Source organism: Vanellus vanellus (genome assembly GCF_965231255.1).
Source record: "Vanellus vanellus genome assembly, chromosome: 3".
Taxonomy (NCBI): Eukaryota; Metazoa; Chordata; class Aves; order Charadriiformes; family Charadriidae; genus Vanellus; species Vanellus vanellus.
This window is the reverse complement of record NC_138907.1, coordinates 21697156-21719782: the sequence shown is the minus strand read 5'-3', so window position 1 is coordinate 21719782 and position 22627 is coordinate 21697156. Positions and strand designations below refer to the sequence as shown.

General features: G+C 37.7%; 1 protein-coding gene across 1 annotated transcript in view; it reads right to left on the bottom strand.

The window, feature by feature from the left end:
• NVL (nuclear VCP like) overlaps positions 1-22627 on the bottom strand; it is a 43411-nt gene that overhangs the window by 16393 nt on the left and 4391 nt on the right. The window contains exons 6-18 of the mRNA XM_082481284.1: positions 22191-22457; positions 20912-21038; positions 20549-20625; positions 20131-20265; positions 18795-18896; positions 16741-16858; positions 16131-16275; positions 13102-13372; positions 10529-10747; positions 9110-9214; positions 8249-8311; positions 6759-6878; positions 4857-4956 (exon numbers count right to left, since the gene is read on the bottom strand). Of these exons, the coding sequence (XP_082337410.1) occupies positions 4857-4956; positions 6759-6878; positions 8249-8311; positions 9110-9214; positions 10529-10747; positions 13102-13372; positions 16131-16275; positions 16741-16858; positions 18795-18896; positions 20131-20265; positions 20549-20625; positions 20912-21038; positions 22191-22457 (1849 nt within the window). The remainder of the gene's footprint in view (positions 1-4856; positions 4957-6758; positions 6879-8248; positions 8312-9109; positions 9215-10528; positions 10748-13101; positions 13373-16130; positions 16276-16740; positions 16859-18794; positions 18897-20130; positions 20266-20548; positions 20626-20911; positions 21039-22190; positions 22458-22627) is intronic.

The following is a 22627-nucleotide window of genomic DNA, read 5'->3' as shown; positions in this document are numbered from 1 at the left end:
AGTGCTTTAAAAGTTTAATCCCCTTCAAAGTATGACATTGGATCTGCATTTAGGTGGAAAGAGATTGAGCTGGGAATACTGCATCCCTTCTAATTTAGCAGTAGTCAAGAAAGATCTACAGAGGACTTTCAAAGTCACTGAGTAAGTGCAAAAAAACCATTCAAATATCCTGCTTTTAAGGACAGATCAAAGGCTTACTTCAGCAATGCCAGAATAAGAATTAGCACTTGCAGATTGTATATGATAAACAAGAGAACTAATCTATTGTGCCTGTCATTTTGGCAAAATGGGAATTAGTGTTCCAAGTCCTTAAAGACTATTACAAACAAAGAATTAGGCAGTCTTCAGCCATGGGGTATATAAAACACAACCATTTAACAATAAAACCTTGTCACAGGTGCTAACACCTCACTGGAATAACTGTGCCAGGAACATACCTTGATGCCAAAACTGGTTGAGCCACTAACACCCTACTGCTAGTGCTATTATTCTTTATAATAACAACATTTATGAGAGAAGACTCTTCTTTTGGCACGATGGTCTTAAACTACAATGCTGACAACATACACTAACAGTCATGAACAGTAACAGCAACCAATTATAAAAGCTACCATGCATGCAACCACTCTAAAAAAGAAGCATCTTGGAAAGCCATTTTCTCCCCCACTAAATTATACTAACATGGATTAAAAAAGATGAAATCTCACCCTTCGCAATACTGGCCAAGTGGAAGATTTCAGGAAGTTCTGCTGAGACACATATATTATTTAGACTTATGTTACACAACCCCCCAGTACCTCTATTCAATGTAACTATGACAGAAAAATCTTTCATACAAATGTCAGATGTATAAGCAAAAGAGCTTTTCAGGCACCACAACTATTATTGTTTGCGGGAATCATTTAACTACACTAGCCAGTATAAGCTATAGTTCTCCTACAGGTCTCTGCTTGGACATTTCATTCTTAGGGAGGTACGTGTGCTTTACTAGCATAGCCTTCATTGTTCTCTAGCTGCAGTGTGCTCCTATTAAGTACCCAGACCATGCCAGCAAAATTTAACTCAGTGAACACTGCCTCTTCCTAAGTGCCATAAACAGTGAATAAACTACACAAAAGAAAAATTGGTTTCCCCAGTTTAACCACAACTTCAGTAGAAGTTGTTCTGATAAAAGCCGCATCAATTGGAAACTGTATTTCTTCACACTGACAAATGCAGGCATCACAGCAAAAGTTTGTAGTCTAAACCTATCCAAAGTATTATTCATACACACAGCTGATATCCTTCTGAAGCAAGAGATCCATCCTACCCAAACTGCATAGATAATTGCCTCTGGCAAAAGTTGAATGTGCTAAGCTTTGCTGTTCAGACAAAAATATTTTACTGTGTTGGCAAAACAACTCCTTAATCAATATACAATTAATTTCCATTGTATTGGGTTTGTGTGGCAAGCTTTTGGTAGTAGGGGGGTTACGGGGGTGGCTTCTGTGAGAAGCTGCTAGAAGCTTCCTCTACGTCTGAAAGGGCCAATGGCAGCCAGCTCCAAGCCAGCCACTGGCCAAGGGTGAGCCCATCAGTGGCAGTGGTAGCGCCGCTGGAAGAACATGGTTAAGAAGAGGGAAAAAAAACCTGCGCAATTGCAGCTGGAGAGAGGAGTGAGAATATGTGAGAGCAACAACTCTGCAGACACCAAGGTCAGTGAAGAAGGAGGGGAGAAGGTGCTCCAGGCGCTGGAGCAGAGATTCCCCAGCATTCTGTGGTGAAGACCATGACGAGGCAGCCTGTCCCCCTGCAGCCCATGGAGATTAATGGCGGAACAAATATTCACCTGCAGTCCATGGAGGACCCCACGCTGGAGCAGGTGGATGCTCGAAGGAGGCTGTGTCCCTGTGGGAAACCCAGGCTGGAGCAGGGTCCTGACAGGACCTTTGTCCCTGTGGAGGGAGAAGCCCACCTGAAGCAGGTTTGCCGGCAGGACTTGTAACCCCATGGGGGACCCAGGCTGGAGCAGTCTGTTCCTGAAGGACTGCACACCAGGGAAAGGACCCACACTGGAGAAGTTTGTGAAGAGCCATAGCCCATGGGAAGGACTTACATTGGAGAAGTTCATGGAGAACCATCTCCTGTGGGAGAGACCCCACACTGGAACAGGGGAAGAGTGTGAGGAGTCCCCCACCCAAGGAGGAGGGAGCAGCAGAGACCATGTGTGACGAATTGACCACAACCCCCATTCCCCATCCCCCTGCATTGCTCAGGGGGAGGAGATAAAGAAATTGGGAGTGAAGTTAAGCCCAGGAAGAAGGGAAGGGTGGGGGGGAAGGTGTTTTAAGATTTGGTTTTATTTCTCATTATCCTATTCTGATTTGATTGGGAATAAATTAAACTAATTTCCCCGAATCAAGTCTGTTTTACCTGTGACGGTAATTGCTGAGTGATCTCCCTGTCCTGATCTCGACTCATGAGCCTCTCGTTCCATTTTCTCTCCCCTGCCCAGCTGAGGAGGGAGTGGTAAGAGTGGCTTCAGTGGGCACCTGGCATCCAGCCAGGGTCAACCCATCACATCCATTTACAGAATTTGCATATATACTCTTAAATTTGATTATTATATTGGTTATCCCTGCCTTTGCATTTTCTTTATGGCATTTTTACTTCAGACTCATTTGTTTCATCAATGTCACCGCTGAGTTCACGCCTTACAAATTTCCCATCTTCCCCCAAATATTACTACCCTCGGTAGTCAGGAAAGTTTTGTAATTTTAACTATTCTGGTATAATAAAACAGTACATCTACTACTGCAGCTGAACAAGGCAACAGTGACTTTTTAAAACTGAAAAAGAAAATCCCCAAACACAGAGGTACTTTATACCAACATAATGGTAAAACTGCATCCAGTATAAGGCTTATAAAGGGATGGATTAATGATTGCACAGATGTCTATTTCACATATGCATGAAAATGAGACCCATAAGCAATTACTGAATCAGTGTAAATCTAAACCCAGCAAAGCTGGGAATTAGGACAAACCTGCCGCACACAATTGAAATCAACATCCGAGCAACATTTACTCTAAACTGGCCCTTGTAAAGCTACTAAACTACTTGCACTCAGCTGCCTCTATGAGAGGAGTCACTAGCTCAGAACAGTGCCACGTACACACACTGGCCCTAAAAGTATTCGCCCCATGTATACCTGTGGTACACCTGAGGTGGCACTGCAGGAAGTCAAGCTGGATATTTCCTCAAGTTCAAAAGTGTTGGAATTCACACCCCAAGCTACCAGTCAGAGATAATTATGAGTTTATTGTCATCAGCAATTAGATATGAAGCCCTTGAGAAGCACTGACCAATAAGGCTGCTTGATATAAATACTTGCTCCAGCATAACTACTCTAGTGAGAGATCTCTTTCCTAAGGCAAGTTGATGACACAAGTACTAACACCCTTGGTGCATCCAACTGTAACTATATATAGATGTGCTACATTGTATAACCTTATTCTCTTTTCTACATTGGATTAGATAGGTCAGAATCATCAAGCTCACGCCAGGAAAACTTACCACTTTAAATCAAAGAATTTCTACAAGCAGATACAGATTTAAGCATCTACTGTTCATACTACACCATGTAGAAGGCTTGATAGTCTGTCACGGTGCAAAGAATTCAATAGATGAGAAAATTTTCCTCAAAAATCTTTGAATTTTTTGAACATTGGAAACCACAAACACCTCATAGTTGCCTATTTCAGGTGGTTTCAGACTAAATTTTCCTTAATCTATAGGACCCAAGAAATCTGGCAAGTATTTTAACTTTCTTATCTTCCAATTTATATCCAAAGTAGCTATGATACTCTTTTTACCTGTTAAGCCACTTCTCATCAGAATGCTACATCTTGTCTTACTTAATACATACACGTATGAAACAACTAACTGTGTCTTGTCCTTACCACTAATTTGCCAAATACATGCTTTAGGTGCAAACGTTCTTTCCAAAATTCTGGTACCTACACCAGTATGGTTTTACCAAGCTAGCCTAGTAACCCTGTATTTAATTTCAGTTGAAATATTCAGAAAAATGTTCATAACCCAGGATGTGCAACATCTTCATGCATATAATTTTTTTTCTATACCGACAGCAAATTCCTTTACTTCTAACTCTCAGCATCTAGATGAAGTTGAAATTCAGGAAGAGACAAGTTTCTTGCTACGTATAGAACACAAAACCTCTCCATAATACAAAAAGAGAAAAAAAGGCAGAAAGTTGGTTGTAAAAACATGATGTTTGTAAAGTAGATGTCAGTTTTTAGCTTATTAACTGAGAAGATGCTGTAGGAATTGCAAAAGCTAACAAAAACCTCCCTCCCAGCGAGGGAGGTTGAGGGAACTGAGCCAGGAACATGAAGCCCAGGAAGCAAAAGATAAGCAAACGGCAAAAATGATTTAACATGAGACAGATGCCTCAAGGGAAAAAGAATTAAAAATTGCAGAAAACTGTAAGGTTGCTTTGAACAGAAAATCAATGCAAGCAGAAAAAAAAAAAAAAGTTTTAGTTCTCTTTTATTCTTTCATGTTCCAAGGAGATAATCCACATTCCAATTATGTCAAAGGTCTTTCAAAGCATTTTACAGCAATGGTATCAGGTGCTAATTAAGACACATTTTAAAGAGGTTGCTTCATCTCACACTGTCACAAGAATGTGGAACAGATTAATTGGTCAGAAAAGGTTTGGATTTGAGGAGGCACTGTAATTTTAAGTACAAAACAAGGGTAGTTATACAATTCAAACATGTAAGAACACATGATTTCATTAGAAGAAACCAAGGATGTCTGATTTCTCTTGTTTATGATTTTTGGGTCCTTACCTGGCCTGTTTGTGGCAGCCATAATGAAAACCTGCTGACGATTCTCCAGACCATCCATCTCTGTAAGTAACTGGTTAACTACTCGGACACTGGCTCCTGACTTCAAAGGGAAAAATTTGTCAACAAAATTAAGGAAGCAGTGGGAATGTGAATATTTCAAAGTAAAAGAAACAAAAGATTTATATCTCCCTGCCCTGAAATACTACTCAAAGTTTCTTTTTCACACTTTCAATGTAGTTGCATTCTGAATTTCTAGTATCATATTCCTAGCATGTTTCCTTCCCAAATTCATGCTACCTATACACCTACCAAACATTTTAACACGTGGCAAACCTTTTCTTTCCCATTAAAAATGAAGGAGTCACTTAAACAAGTACATATAGATATTTATACTAATCATTCTAACATCCACCTCAACAAGAACACCCAAAAGTTCTCAATATTCAGGTTTAGAAAAAAAAAAATTCTCCAAATATTTAAACCTCTGAAAGTTAACTCCACAGCAGTGACATCCTATAACAAAAATCAATAGCTTAATTTGAATTTCGTTCTAGAATTGGGGAGACAGAGAGAGGAGAAAGCACAGCAGCTGGAGAACAAGACTTCAATTATGCAGTAAAACTGCTTGATGATTTTGAAGAATGTTGTTTAAAGTATAACTTTTATTTTAAACATACAAAAATATGAATCCACCTAGGGATAATTAAGAATATGCAGTGAAACTGCACATAGGTCTCAAAAAGCCAATGGAAACACCAAACACCTCTCAGTTTCAATTATGAATCTTAAGGATTGTCACCAGTATCACAGCCTGAGTAATAGAGTCACCAGTCTCCTGCCCAGACAGTACCTCTACATGGTTAAAGGAGGCTGTGAAGAGCAGGGGTGGGCTTCTTGGCACCAAGTTGCTGCCTGCTGTTGCTGCCACAGAAGTGAAATATAGTGAGGTCAAAGTTTACTTGTTCCCCTCCCTGGCTACCATCTATGCCTGCTGTGGTGCCAAGTACTGGACGCTTTCTTTTATGGCTCTGTGGGAACCACCACCTCAGGACATTCAAGAAGCCAAGTCTGAACTTTTCAGCTTGGCTATCTTTCATAAGAAGTGCTACACAAATTCAGAAGAAAAGGTATGATTCAAAAACAGTTGATCAAACTTCCTCTCTCCTACGAACTGGAACTACAACAGTCCTCCTGTTAAAGTAGTTGATGGCAATATCTGAACAGTACTGTACTCAACTTGTCTGTTGATAAAAAAGGATCTTTTCTTTCAGCTATCAACATACATGCACCAGTACAGTATCATAAAACAGATGCAGTTCCTTTGTGTAAAAAACACAGCGCCTTTCCTTTCAACACATTAACAGTTTGCGCTAATACTGCCCCTTCAAAAGTAGAAGTTAATCCTAGCTGTAGGTAGTTCCTATTCCAAAACAACAACAAAAATCAAGACTGAGAAAACTTCACAGGTGGAATAGCTCTGAAGTCTAACGCATTCCACTAATGCTCCTGCCTCAAATATTTTCATGACCCAGTTCACATTGTTCAACTAAATACATACTTCATGCAAGCATTACAATTGTATACAGCTGTCAGGATTTGGTCATAAATTAAACATGATATTAAACTGCATTCCATCTTTTCCTAAGGCTCTACACAGGCAAGCTGGTGAATATACACACAGTCTCTGGATATTTTTTCTGTGTATGCATACTAAAAAAAAGTATTAAACTTTATAAAATTTGATGAACATATTTTTCCTCAAATATGAGAAAGCCTATCGGATTGTTTTTCTTGGGAGATACTGAATGTAGTACCCTTTGAGGTACTTCTATTGCTAGCACAATGCCATAAAAGCTGCAACTGAGATAATTTACTTCTGGAGATATTTTAAGACAGACTCACTTCATGGTCAGACCTCCGAGGGCACAAGGCATCAACTTCATCAAAAAATATAACACAAGGGGCTGAATTCCTGGCACGCTGAAACACCTGACGTACAGCACGTTCACTTTCACCAACATACTACAACAAATGACAAATCACAGTGAAACAATGTAAGACATGAAGATTTTGCTTGAAAAATAAATAATAAGTTTTCAACACTATTTGAGGTGCTTTGCAAGAGAGAAGTGCAACCTGCTAACCAGTTTACTTCTGATAGCAGTCTGTTATCTCTTTTTCCTTATTGATCAAGATTTACATGGGAATTAGTTGTCACTGGGTCATTTTTGACGGTTTGCAGCACATTCAGAGTTTAATAGAATTCCTACTTTCTGGGGAATAAATCTAACTTGTCATCATTCTGCTAACGAGAATTAACAAATACAATCTTCATTAAGGACCCTGTTGTTCTTTAACTGTTCATAAACAAAAACAGTGAGCAATCTGAACACAATGAACATCTGAAGATCATATAGTAGTTGCCTGAAGACAGTGGGGTTGGTGGTAGGGAACTGAAAAGTAAGCCAGAATTTCACTTTGGATGGCGAAATGCAGGGATGGGGGTTGCCAAGCTGTAAATGCAAACACTTCATTTTTTCCAAACAAACATATTTGGATACAATTTCTGTCTTAACACAGTCTCTGAATCACAGCCAGACATTTTCTCTTTACTCCACACAGAAGTAAAGCTCCTTATTAACTTAGGAGTTTTATTTCCTGCTTGTATCAGTACTGGAAGTACACATAAAAAAATATGTATTTGTGAAAAGAATAATCAAATCCAGTATTTTGGTTTTAGCTTCCATGTTATTGATAAACAGGTAACTGCCATGGTCTGCACCCGTCTTGCTCAGTTCAACACATTCTCTTAACTCTAAAAGGGACTGAAGTTATAACACAACACTTCTAAGACCAGTGCTTCAAAAACTCAGACTACAGCACTCTTATATGTTAACATTTTAAATCTTTTAAAATGACTTTGATCAACTAAAAAACCACTTTGCTTTCCAAAGTTTCAAATGTCGATTAAGAAGGGACTGGCAGAACACATTTCCAAACTTGAAAAGTTGAAAAATTTATTTTGCTTAGTGAAAGCTGCTGATTTGCAGTTACTGATCACCAATTGTTCTCTCGTTATAGATTTGAATTTTTGTTCTTTTTCCTGATCTACATAAAAACAATGATGCCTGTAGTCGGTCATTTAGAAATCCTGCTTCAGTCAAGAAGGCTCCATCTGCCAGGTAATTTAAACCAAGATAAATCCTTAAACTACCCAGATAGCTTTTTCCATTTCACATGAACAACTTCAACTACTAAAAACTTTAAGCAGAGGTTAAATGAGGCAACTTCAGTTGCACCAGTATCAGTTGTGTAACTATCAGGAATTTTGCTTGCCCCACACTTTGGACAAAGATTCCATAAATAACAAAAGCACAATGATTAGCGCATACCATATTTAGCAGTTCAGGACCTTTCACAGATATGAAGTTCAGCCCAGACTCATTTGCCACAGCCTATCAAAAAGGGAAAGACAGATGTATATATAAACCACATGGTTTTCATATTTTCTTTGGTTCTGTCCATAGAACAATAAACAAAAGTAAGGGAGGAAATACAGTTATCAACTGTTTGTAAAATATAGAAAATAGTACAAAGTATAATTATATGCAGTTAAGAGTAGAAGGGGGTGCGGAGAATTTAGCAAGGTGTTCTCTCTCTTTAATGAGGCAGTGCTCCAGATCTGCACTCCACTCCCTCCACCCCCATATTAGCTGAAGAATTCCTAATAATTAGTGGGAGCTAAAGAGATATTCAACTACAGAAGAGCATTTGAAGACAAAGATGAGTGACAATCTGGAAACTTGCATGATTATCTGCATTTACATGGGGAGGCTACAAGAACTAAAATGCTTGAGAAGTAAAACAAAAGTATTTTCAGTAAGGTAAATAAATAAAAATACATAAATACAATAGAGTGTAGACTACTTCAAAATATATAATTTAGTTACAGTGAAATATTCCATAGATGTGGTTATCTATTAGAGTTTCTTCTCCTCTCTGCTACTTTCTTCTTAACCAACTTCATTCCTTCAAGTTTTGCAGTCATTTCCTCTCAATTCAAGCAAAATTGTAAATTTATGATAAGAAAAATCAAACAACTTTATCACAGAGGCCCAAATTTAATTTTCTGATGAGAAGTGGTGCAAAAGCCCAATTTCTGGCAGTATCATCCAGACTCAGTCATTCCTACAAAAACACCCACTTCAAGAAGATTCTCCAGTAATTTTAAACATGTTTAGAAAATGTATTACCTTAGCTAACAGTGTTTTGCCACACCCAGGAGGCCCCGCAAGCAGGACACCAGCTGGAGTAGTCAGGCCCAGAGCTTTAAACTGCTCTGGGTTTCGCACAGGTGCCTATAAAAGAAATTATTATAGTTATCTGTGACAAAAACATGACACGACACTTTTCATTTCAGCTACACTTGGATGAAAAATCATTCATAAGCAAGTTCTTTACTTCAATTCTTTATAGGCTAAAGAATAAACAGTCAATCAGCATCTTATTATGTTGCACTGATAAGTACCCCAAAATGGGAGAAGTATCATTATTCAGAGGCAAAGATTTTATTTACCTAAGTTCTCATCTTAAGGTGTAAAGTATTCCTTTGACTGGAAGCAAGACTGCTAACCTTCCAGCTAACTAGTCTCCAATTAATTCTTTGTGTGGCAGTTGCATAACTAAGGTTATTCATAGAATCACAGAATGGTTAGAGTTGGAAGGGACCTTAAAGGTCATCCAGTTCCAACCCCCCTGCCATAGGCAGGGACACCTTCCACCACACCAGGTTGCTCAAAGGCCCATCCAACCTGGCCTTGAACACCTCCAGGTGTCCAGGGCATCGACAACTTCCCTGGGCAACTCGTTCCAGTGTCTCACCACCCTGACAGTAAAGAATTTCTTCCTAATATCTAATCTAAATCTATCCTCTTTCAGTTTAAAACCTTTACCCCTCGTTCTGTCTCTACACTCTCTGATGAAGAGTCCCTCTCCATCTTTCCTGTAGGCCCCCTTTAAGAACTGGAAGGCTCCTATGAGGTCTACCCAGAGCCTTCTCTTCTCCAGGCTGAACAACCCCAACTGTCTCAGCCTGTTTTCATAGGACAAGTGCTCCAGCCCTCTGATCATCTTCACGGCCCTCCTCTGGACCCAGTCCAACAGGTCCATCTGTTTCCTGTTCTGAGGGCCCCAGAGCTAGACACAGTACTCCAGCTAGGGTCTCACCAGAGCAGAGTAGAGGGGCAGAATCACCTCCCTTGACCTGCTGGCCACACTTCTTTTGATGCAGCCCAGGACATGGTTGGCTTTCTGGGCTGCTAGTGCACATTGCCGGCTCATGTTGAGCTTCTCATCAAACAACACGCCCAAGTTAATGGTATAAAACTTTTAGAATACTTAAGATTCAGCAATAATGAACATATTGTATTCATGCTTTCAGTTTTCAGTCAGTGAAATGTTAGATACATGCACCAGACTTGTAACAAATTTGAAAGCAAATTATAGAACTCTTTTAAATGAAGACGTTGCAAAATTTCTAGTTTGTAGCATGTTAGAACTCATGGGCAGCACATTATACCTTAAATAAATATTAAAAAACCAAACAAGCATGGGTTTATTTCCTGCATAGGGGGAAGCATAAAAAAATCTTTGAAAGTAAGGTTAAGACATACCAAAATTGCCATAGTCAGCTCCTCCCGAACATCCTCCAGGGCTCCAATATCTGCCCATGTCACATCAGGAATTGTGACAAAGCCTTCTCTCTTGGCAGAGGGTTGCACTGATGACAGTGCAACAATAAAATCATTCATCTCAATGCACAGCTTCTGCAGCTGTTCCTCAGGCAAAGGGTCTTGCTTTTTCAGCAAATCCAAAAGTCTGTGCAATTCATCCTTAGGCATCCCATGGAAAGGGAGAGAAAAAGATTAGGTACTGGATTAGATTTTAAAAACCATTTTTTTAAAGGGCTTTTTCAAAGCAATACTTTCTTCAACTGTAATTTAATGACTATAAAATAAATTACTATGTATAATACACATAAAATATGTAAAAGAACATTAAAAATTAACATTAATGTTAAAAACGTTGCAGGAAGCCACTACGTACATCTAACACTTGTGAAAGCACTGAGCTGAGACTACAGTCTTGATTTAGGTACTACAGAAACAGAGCTAGAACATGTATTTTGTCTTCAAATTCTTCCCATTGCTTCTCCCACACTGATTCGGAGAAAGTTCACGCTGAAAATCTCCAAGATATCTATTAATTTAATAAGAAATTGCTCTCAAGAGAAAGTGAAGAGCTCTGCCGAACAGCACAATTTCAACAATTTGCGAAACATTCAGTTACTCTTAACACACTTTTAGATTATACACTTTTATTTAACATAATCTGATTTCAAGTCATCAACTCATTTCCTCAGGCTGATTAGACCTGGTTTTGTAACCAGGCCCTGATAAACTTTGGGCAGACAGAACAGAGATACAGGGTAATGCTTTTCAACGCTGTCCCATCTTGCAGACCACAGTGCCCCAGGGAGATACGTTCCAATTTCCCCAGTAAGGAACTGACTTACTGGGGAAATTAGCTGAGAAAACAGTTGATCAAATAACTTTATACCTTCACAATATATATACATCCCAGTTCTAATACAGAAAGGCAGTATCAAAGCAAACTGATACTGCACCACAAGTAAAACCATACCAGGATTTTCATTATAAGATAGAGGGAGAAAAAAAAATAATTTAAAAACTCTGTTAAGTTTCCACATTTTTCCTACAGCAGTTTATGGGAAAAGTATCACCTTCTATTTGTTGCAACTAAGATTGCTCTACAACTGACTACAAAGAAATAGAAGTGTTCATAGTGCCTGATATTCCTTTTAAGCCCTCCCCCCTCCTCTTAACAGAACCATTAAGAGAAACTCTGAAATAGCTGAGATCACTGGGTTTGTTTACTTGAATTGTGTGAATGATTTTTAAAGGTTTTGTATGTTTATTTTTCCATTGTAAACATAATATAACAGTTTTAATGACAATACCCTGTATTAGACTATGTCAACCTCCTGCCAGCTATCAAAACACAGCTCTGTTAGGATTAGACTTCCTCATCCTCAATAACCCCTTTGATCATGGTGATGTTGATAAAAGCTGCAACTACCTGCCCCTCCCCACTTTCTTTTGGCTACATCAGGCCCCAGGAAATACTTGGAGGTATACAGTACAATTATGCTACTCTTATACAAAGGCTTACTACAGCTTTTTACACTGGTATTTGTTTATTACAGTAACAGTTTTCTTCAACACAGTCCTTCTAAAACCAGAATCTGAGCACAATGTGGATTTAAAATCACTTTGGTTTACTTCTTTAGAAAATTCTTTAGGAAGCCTACACTTAATGAAGGCACATACACACTAAAATTTTTGAGAAGTAGAGCCAAGAATTTCTATATGAAGATGTTCTGGTTCACTGACCACAGCATGTTACCTAGGCCACAGAATCACAGAACGGTTTAGGTTGGAAGGAACCTTAAAGATCATCTAGTTCCAACCCCCAATAATAATGCTGGCACTAGAAATGCAAGAGTTCCAGCTGTACTGCACATTAACAGATACTTTCTCTGCAGCTCAAGTCACATTGCTAACCCAACCTTTCTACCAGATAGATACCTCTTCCTCAAACTTGCTATAGGTACTAGACACCACATGCAATTTGCCTCAGGTAATCACATAGCTGGAGGGGAAATGTAGACTGCATAAAGAGTCCTAGACTTTGGCTAACTGTAACTATCCCAGGTCAGGGAAGAGCCCTGGGCATCATAATAGACATTTCACTGAGGGCAGAGCAAACAGCTTGGTAAAAACTCAGTGCAAGTCTGATATTCTTACAATTCTCTTGCAGTCAAAACACTTCTGAAGAGAGATATAGCTACTGCTTTAACATCTGGTCTACCAGAAAACCGAACAACACAACACAAACAACAACAAAAACCCCAAAGAAAATAAGACACCTTGTATAAAACCTTAACATGATTTTTAGAAGGTGTGGGTTTTGGGACCCATTTATTCAGACCCATTATATAGGTCATTAGGAATTAAGCTTCTGGCTCAGCAGCTGGTATTTCTAAATCTAAATTTAATATTAAGTTGGCCATAGATATTTAAAGATTTATGAGCAATGACTTTCACAACTATAAAATGGCTCAATTCTTAAGATACTAGAGGCACATGCTTCAAATAACAAATACCTTAGAAGGAAGTTCTAATTGTTTAGTATCCTCTTCCACCAGGATGTCTGTTCCTATTCCCATGCTTTCTTCAGCTGTGTTTGCTCCAGTGTGTATGTGTTTCCTTTTCTGCTTCTCAGATTTTATCAGGATCCTGTTCACTGTGCACATAGCTGCCTCACGACAAAGTGCCATCAGATCAGCACCTACATAGCCTGGAGTCAGCCGTGCTAAATGATGAAATTCAAAGGACTCCGGGAGTTTAAGTTTTCGACACAAAGTCCGAAGAATTCTAATCAAGTAGGGAGAAAGAAAATAATAAAATAAAGGTGAAGCTGTGAGGTTTTTCATTTTCACATGAAAACAAACAGCACTGATTTAAGGTCTCTTTCAGTCCACATGAACTGAAGTAGTACAGTGGGAACAGTTTTCACTCAACAAGTAACCAACACCAAAACCCACAAAACTATGCTATATATTTCCTTTCAGTTCTTAAACAAAAACCAATAGCATCAGCCAGGCAATGCCAGTCTCAGTGGGTAAAAGCTAGTTTTGGCAAATCTAAAGATTATAGATTCTTCAAACCTTAGTTTGTGATTCAAAATTGACAGAGTATATTTCAGACTGTACCACAGAGATGCACACAAGTTATTCACTGAGATATTTAACCTTGTATTCCTAACAACCTTAGCCCTCATTGTCTGTTCCATACCACTTTTGTTTATTCATTGGAGAATATCCAAAACAAACTATTCTGCAAGGAGCAAATGAAATCAGACTGTGTGAGGAGCTCTGTCTTTTAATCTTCAGTACCCTTCCCCTACCATTGTTGGTGGCATACAACTGCAGATAGTTCCTGTGTCGCCAGTAAAATTTCCAACTTATGTGTACACCTCGTCCTCATTTGAAAGTTGAAGTTACACATCTACCTATGCAGTTCCATCACTAACACAAAACAGCTCTCTGAAACTGACAGTGAAGTGCTATGCTTCACACTTTTTTTTTTTTAAATGGGAGTTTTTTCACTCTATATCAAGACTGAAGCTTAAAAAAAACCTCCTTCAAGGTCCACCAAGATTTCCTGCTGTTCTTCTAAGCCAAGGACAACATGAATAGTCAAAAAAAAAAAGACAAAAGGCAGTGTCACCACACAAATACTGGTGCTGAAGAACTCTGAGCAGAGGGATCAAATCAACTTGTTTTAAACAGCAAAACGTCACTTCATTGGGAAAATATTTTTAAAAGGCAGCACAAACCGAAGAAGTGAAGATCATTAACATACTTTCTAGTTCCAGTGAAAACTAGTTTATTTCCAGATGAAGTAATGTAATGATGGAAAAGTTACGAGAAGAATGACTTATTAAACTACTCAAAACTCTGAAATAATATGTTTCATCTATTTGCCTCCCCCACTGGCAAGTTCTCTCATCTCTCATTTAAATCTTTATTAGTGATACTAGCTTGGGTCTCAATAATTTTTCAACCTGTCCAAAACCAGCTATAGCTAATCAAATGACTCAAAGTGTAAAAAGTTAAGACCTGTAAATGGCTCATTCTAATTTTGTGTGCTACGTATCCTATTTTCCTTCATGTGCTTCGTATACGCACAAGAAAACACTGCAAGTAAAGCAAGTTCTCCAGGTACACCTCCTCATCCTAATCCACCCCGCTAAGCCTGTAGAACCACAGCTAAACAGTTCGAATCATGCCTTCAGCAAGACTGATTAGTTATGTGGTAAATCAGGACACTATAAGGACTTCTGTTTCTATATGACCCTTTTATTTTAAAAAAGGAACAAAACACCCCAACAAAAACCAGCCCCAAACCAGAACAAAACACAAAAGCATGGGGGAGGGGATAATTTAAAAAAGAAAATAAAATAAACAGATCCTGTGAGCCTATACCTTCAGGAACACAAACAATTGTACAAAACAATAATATGAACCAATGTGACTACACTCTAACTCGTGAGCAATCTCTCCACACTATGATGGCTTTGCCTTTCACTACTCCTGTCCTTTGAAACAGTGCTATTTCTGGGAACACCATATTTTTAACATGAACCTAAGAAATATCATAGAATCAGAACTCTCATCAGTCAACTCTAATTCTACCTCTAATCACTTGCATGTTTTCCCACAACCAAAAGCAACATAATTACTACAGGGCTGTAGATCTGGAAGAAGAAACAAACAAACAAACAAAAAAGTGGAGGCATGGCCAAAAGGCAAGGGATGAGGGGGGAGGGAAAGGCTGGAATAACATACAGTAGTGCTAACAACACAAAGTGAGCAATGCTGGAAGTAGAACAGTTAGCTTTTTCAACCTAGAAATAAGATTAGTTAAGCTAGAAGGAACTTATCCTTTAACCTTTCTTTCCTTCCCATAACAAGATAAGCCATAGCTGTTTTCACACTTCCCTTCCTGTGTTTTCTGCTATTGTGGACATGAGCAGCAGTTCCTTTTTAATTAAAAAAGCAACAATTTTTTTTTTTTTTTAAATCTAGTCTGATGGTCACAGATCTTTGGAGTAAAAATGGCCAGTTATACAAACCAGGATGTCTGCAGCTCAGCTTAATGCTTGGACTGGTGTATTTCCACAAGGAACGGAATGTAAGAATCTAGGCCTGTTGCTTAAGGTATGTGCTTGAGAGGACTAACAAAGAGGCTATACTTAATTTATGTTCCTAATTTAATAGTTACATAGGGAGCACCAAAGAAAGAATGTTATCTTCCTGAACAACAGAAAATATATATTTAATTTCATTATCTATACTGTTAAGGCACTCAAAAAACCATTAACATAATGCTAAAAGCAGATTTGCACACAAGAAAGGAAACCACCCCAAATGCAGACACAGCTACAAAGAGCAGATGCACATTTAATGCCTTCTGCACCTTTCAGTGTGAGCTGGTCCATAGGGTGTGTACAGGCACAAATAGGACTAAACATAATAAAGTACTTTTCCTTAATTTGTATGTTAAACTTACATATTATTTCCTTATTTATAAATTAATCAAAAAGAAGCTTGAACTTTATAACACATACTTTTCTCTTGCTGCTTCATCTGGGATCCCTAAGCAAATTTCTCGATCAAATCTTCCAGCTCGCCTTAGTGCAGGGTCCAGTGAGTCAGGTCTGTTAGTTGCTCCTATAACAAGGACTTGGGTAGTGGCACCCACGTTATTCAAGTCTAAAGGAAGGAAGGAAGGAAGGAAGTTAGTACTCGTACTCACTATCCCAACTTTGAGCTGATATCTACGTGACTCTGTTTCTGCTTACTCAGAACAGCAGAGATAAACAAACCAACAGTCATACTAAACGGCTATTTGTCCTTATTTCTACTACCTAGAATTTACATTTTGCACAATCAAGCAAAAATAAGCATTTCAAATTACATTTGACATTTTCCCATTATATGTGTTTATACAACAGACAAGCTTATATAATACCGTACAGACCACTGTGAAAATAATGTAGTAACATCCCCTCAAATTTATTAGAATCTTCCCACCACCCCCAGGTAAACCATGCCAAAATAAGAAAAATTATTACAACTATCTCCACGGAAGTAACCACAAGTCATTGCTGAAGGAAAACAGACAGGGAGCCTGATAATTACAAAGTTTAGCTTAGTACAGACATTCCTGAAACTGACCATCCATACAAGTTAGGAACTGAGCAACAATTCTCCGCTCCATGTCCTTCGATGCAACTTCTCTTTTTGGGGTGATTGCATCAATCTCATCAATGAAAAGGACACATGGTGCACTGGACTAGGAACAAGAAATAATAATTACAAAATTACACTGACATTGTGTGTTATGGAGAGAGAAAGATTTTTTCCAGATTTTCTGTTCTATAATTATTACTTTAAGTCTGCTGCCCAATCAACCTGTCCCAGAACAATTCTGTTGTTCGTACTATCTGGAGATCCTCCAGACTATGAAACTGTACTGAGCTGAGGCTATGAAATAATTAAGGCATGAGATTCAAAATTACTCTTTATATAGGTGTGAGATTCAAAATGTCTCTATATACTGTTTAAAATATAAATGTATCTCTATGTTGCTTTATGTTTTCCACAAATATTCCATTGTGACTGCTTACTTGCTCAAGTCCAAAAAACCAAATCAGACAAGAAAGTTCTGATTTGTTTGTTTGTTTTGTCAGTGACATCAGAGCTGTGGAATTTCAAGAGCTAGTATTAATGACACACGTAATGAAACAAAAAGGAGCATTAGGTCATCATGATAAATAATCTGCCAACTTCAAGATTACTACAGTCTGACCAAATTCAAAGAGGAAAAATGAGCAATGACAAAATCCTAGAAGTGTTCTAAAATTCCATGTACTTCATGTTCATAAAAAGCCAATACTAATATAGAATAACTACTGTAACTAATAGAAAAGAATAGTGTTTAACCAACGTAAGATTATTAATATTCTCAAAAAGCACTAGTAGTGCAAAGAAATACTAAAGGAAAATACTAGAATCATCTTTAAAAAAATACTAGAATTACATAAAAGAAAAAAGTATTTCAAAACCCATGCATTGTTACTCGGGTAACAACTGCGCCATCTAGCCGTCATTCACCATTCCGTTATCTGAGAGAGGGAAAAGTAACTAAGCTGTAATTCCACAGTACATACACAATGTAGAGTGGAACCGTGTCTTTTTCCCCTGCACAAAAATTGGTACAATAATTAAGTGGAAAAGCTACTTAAGTGAACGTGGGGAACTATAAGAAAGGCAATATACTTTTATTTAAAAACATGTTTTATGCAATGTATTTAATTTCTTCAAAAATAACTTTTATAGCAACCTCCCCTCAATCACTATATATACAAAAGATACGTAATTTCTAAAAACTCTGTGTGATCAGTTATTTAATTTTGTTCTAAACAATATCCTAACAAGGCTTTCTAAAAATATAAATGTAGTATGAACTGGAAACATAATAATCTAACAGCTATAAAATCAATCTTTTTGCCTTGTTTAGCATTCTTTTTAAAGTAACATATTCTAAATACCTACATACAGTTGTGGGGGAGAATAGAAAAATGGAATAAAGTTGGAAAACCAGAACATTCTCAGAGGTCAGAAACAAAACTGTCCTCATGAAATAAAACATTAGCCACATACTAAAAAAAAAAAGAAAAATCTGCATTTTTTTTAATTATCTCAACCTGTCTGGTTCTCTTTGCTTCTTACTAAATCTGGAAGTTGCACTAAAGCAAAACTTCAACTGTAACTTGACTCCTGCTCTTACAATACCATCCCAAATTTCTTACTTTATACCACAACCCCCAAAGTCTTAAGTCTCTCGCATTCACTCAAATTCCATGCCATACAAAACCAGCAAAAACTCCTTGTAACAAAAACGCGCAGTAAACTGCTCTTACATCTTTGTGGGTTTTATATAACAAGCCAAGCAGTTCCAAATACAAAAATAATTTATGATGCTCCCTTTACATCGATATGATGAATTATCTTTTGTCAAGATTTCAGAATAGTAATCTTTGTGCTCTATGACAGCATGGCACAGTACAATAGAATTCTGGTCACAGAAGGGGAGACATTATGACTTGTGTGCAGCAATATAAAGATTCACTCACATTCACTCAAATTCAAACCACAGCAACAAAGTATAAAACTTTACAAAGAAAAGGACAAATAATTCACAGTGTTATTTCCAACAGTCATCTCACCACAGCCTGCTCAAACAATTCTCTCAGTTTCTGCTCAGATTCCCCCGACACTCCAGACACTATCTCCGTTGCTGCCACTTTCAGCATTGGGAGCTCAAGCTCCTGAAGGAGACAAAGAATGTTGTATGATACATCCCAAGGTTAGAAATACTGGCTGTCCTAGAGGACAAATATTTTGCAATATGACATCTTTTACACCCAAAGATTATGTAATCAAGACTAAATCTTAAAGAGCCCTTAAAAAATATGAGTAGCACCCTCTAATTTAAAATGGGTCTGAGCTATTTGGCCAAGTGAACACCAATGGATAAAAAACCCAGGCTTCTCTAATTCAGTTAGAAAATGACTGCACTGCCAAATAGCTTTGCACCTTGGTCCCCAACCCAATCCTTCACAACGCATATATTTCAGTTCATACTTGAGTGCCCTTCTTGGGAACATTGTCTATTTCCACCTGTAACAAAGCATTACTTAGTAGTGTAACCTTCCAGGACACAAACACCTGCTGAAGTACTAAATATAACAGATTCATTCAACAGGTACCTTTTTACAGTAAGGAATTAAAAAGAAACCAAATCTTTTGAATAAAAACACTTGACATACAGTGTCAGAAGTGTCTAACCAACATTTACGTAATAAACATCATTATTTTATTTCAAAGATAAAAGCTGACAAAAGTTCGTAATTTACACATATCTAAATTTAAGGTTATGTGACATTTAAGGAACAACTGCATTAAAGAGATAGAAATGTCCATGGTCCTCACTGAATAGCCCTAAATAGCTCCTAGATTTATATCCAAGACAGGCACATAGCACCACAGCAGCCCCACCACACACCAAACTATCAATAACATCATATGCACTGAAATCATTAGCTTGACATAGGCAAGGCAACATCCAGTTTTGGAATTCAGAAATCACTGTTTAATGGATACTACCCAATAGAATCAATGTAATGCCTCATAAAAGATGGTTTTTAAGTCTGGTCTCAACCTTACAAAACACTCCGTTAAATTTAACCAAAAGTATCTTCCAATTATAGCCTTCTCAATATCAATGCCTATATTGCTGTCCTGGGAATGCCTCAAAACAATTAAGTCAAACATAAACCCCTGTCACTACGTTCCCTCTTCATATGAGGTTCTATGAAGTACAGATTCAGATGGAATTTAAACAAAGGAAGTGAAAATGAATATATTTTAGACTAAGATAGGAAGGAGAGAAGAGAGATAAAAAAGAGAAAAATATCTAGTCTATCATGAAGAAGAATTATTTCATTTCTCTCTAAATATAATTCAGAAACAGAAGAAACTGTAAATGCGAAGTTCTCTCACCCCAGCAATTGCCTGTGCAAGTAGAGTCTTTCCACATCCTGGTGGTCCATGTAAAAGAAAACCACGAGGTGGAACCACACCTAAGTGGTTATAGACTTCGGGATGACGGACATGAATGAGCATTTTGCAAATTTCCTGTTAAGGACAAGAGAGACCTCCATTTCAATTGAAGAAATTAGTATTCTACATTGCTAATATTATAGACAGGCCAAAATAAAATTAATTTCTCTTTATTAATATTATTTCAGCGACTGCTTTCAGAAAGATTAGTCAAAGCAAACACACCCAAAACTTTGTTGCTGTTGGTATAAGCAGCTATTCTCAGTGCCGTGCATTCTGCCAGATTTCTTGCTCATCATTTTTCATGAGACATTTTATTCAGAGCATTCTGTGTCTCACAATTAAAATTTTAACTAACCTTTAAAGTTTCGTCATTGCCTCCTACATCCTCAAACTTCACTGAGGGGTGGTAAAGCTCTGGTCCCTTACTTCTAACTGTAAAGAAAGAAAAGTCATGCAAACTTAGACTTAATAGTAGTTGCTAACACTGAACAAGAACAAACTCCGCCTAAACAATTAGCTACGTACATGGAGTAATATTGGGTTTTGGTAGTAGAAAGGACCGGAATACTGTTTAGTACAACACTAAGGCTAAATTTCTTCACAAAACGCTCAAGGTCACTTCTCTGCACCTTAGTGTAAAACACTTCTCTGGTAATGGGATTTCACAGAAAAATACCATCCTTCAGTTTGGAGCAGCATGCCAAAAATAACTTCTCACCTTTCTGTTTAAGTAAGACAGCATCAATTTCTCCATCTACATCTGGAAATTCTTCTTTTTTCCTTTTTGTTCTCTTACCCTTTGTCTTCTTTCTTTCACTCTCCAAGACAGAAAATTCTGTTGATTTCTAGGGCATAAAACCAGAATTATACATACTAAACCTTCCAAGTCAGTGAATTTCTGCAAATACTTAAAAGAATAAATCATGTAAGTGTCTATGATGCTTAACTTACACATATTATATGAATAAAGACAAAGCAGGATTTAACCCCTTCTTTTTATAGAAAATCCTTTTTAACATAGGATTTGCCTTTTTTAAAAAGGCTTAATTACACCAGTCAATTTTTTCCTAAGAGTACATACTTATAAGCAAAATACCCCAAGCAAACACCCCCAAAAATCCCCAAACCACTAACCAAAATCAGACACCAGTTATTTGCAAACCATAATGCAATCCACTTTGGGGATGAATAAAACTGTATCAATGTATTTACTCCAATGGAAACTATTATAATTACTAGTAAGTCATGAGGGGCTGTAAGAAAATATTACTTAATGCAGTTAACTTGTGTCAGCACCAAGAAAAGAACTAATACAGAAGAAAAAAAAGAGGTTCAATAAAAGTTGGGTTTGTTGGTTTGTTTTTTTTTTTTTTTTTAAGAATGCAGTATTGCAAACATTTTACAATGTGAAGATCTCCCTTTTATTCAATTTCTCTATATAAGAAGATGCAGTACTACTAGGATACAGGGATGATTTGTCAAATCTACCAGTAAGCATTTTACATAATCAGAAAAGTAGCTAAGAAGCAAAGTTACTGAACAAAACTGGTTCTGTTTTACCTCAAACCAGGACATTCCTTCACATAAAAAAAGGATCCTCCCAAAAGGCCTGGTCAGCCAAACAACATAGAGATTATCTCCCATACATAAATGGAAGGTTTTCAATCCACTAAACAGTTGTTTTTTTAATAAATAAGGAAAAAAAAAAAGGGGGGGGGGGGATGACAAACTGGGCAATAAGCCCTTTCTTCTTCAGAAAACAAGCTAAAAACAAGTACTCCACTGGGCTTGAGGCAATCTTTCCCTTCTATTTAACACGTTCACTCTCTTTAAACACAGCATGCATTTTTGTAATAAAAATAACATATTTTTAAAATCCAGAAAGACAGACGGTCCTTTTGATCTTAGTATCACCCTTCAAAAGCCTGTCAAATCACACAAGAAATTATATTCATACTTGCTACTTAAAATCACATTGAGTTTGTAAAACACAATACCTCAGAAATCAGTCTCTTCGCATCGTCATCTCCATCCTCAGAAAGGTCAATGAAAAAGTCTTTTCCACATGGAGTTTTATCAATGAACCAGCCACCTTCAGAGATGCGTGTGTCAACGCGCGTTCCTGGTGAGAGTGTGCTTGTTTGAGGAGCTGTTCGCACAGGAGCGGGGGTTTCCATTGCTTCATTTTTTAGAGTGGTTGGAAGAGAATCAGGATTTCCTTTCTTGTATAAGCTCAGCAGGGAACTGTTCATGTGATTTGTAGACTGCAGATTCATGTATTTTAAAAGAAAATATACAAGTTATAATTTGGGTTATTTATATTAAGAGACCAATGAAAACTTTCATAAACTTCAGTTAGCATCCTCGCTGGGGAAAGTAGTCCTGCACCTTCCAACCCACTCCTCTGCAAATCAAATGAACGCATATAAAACTA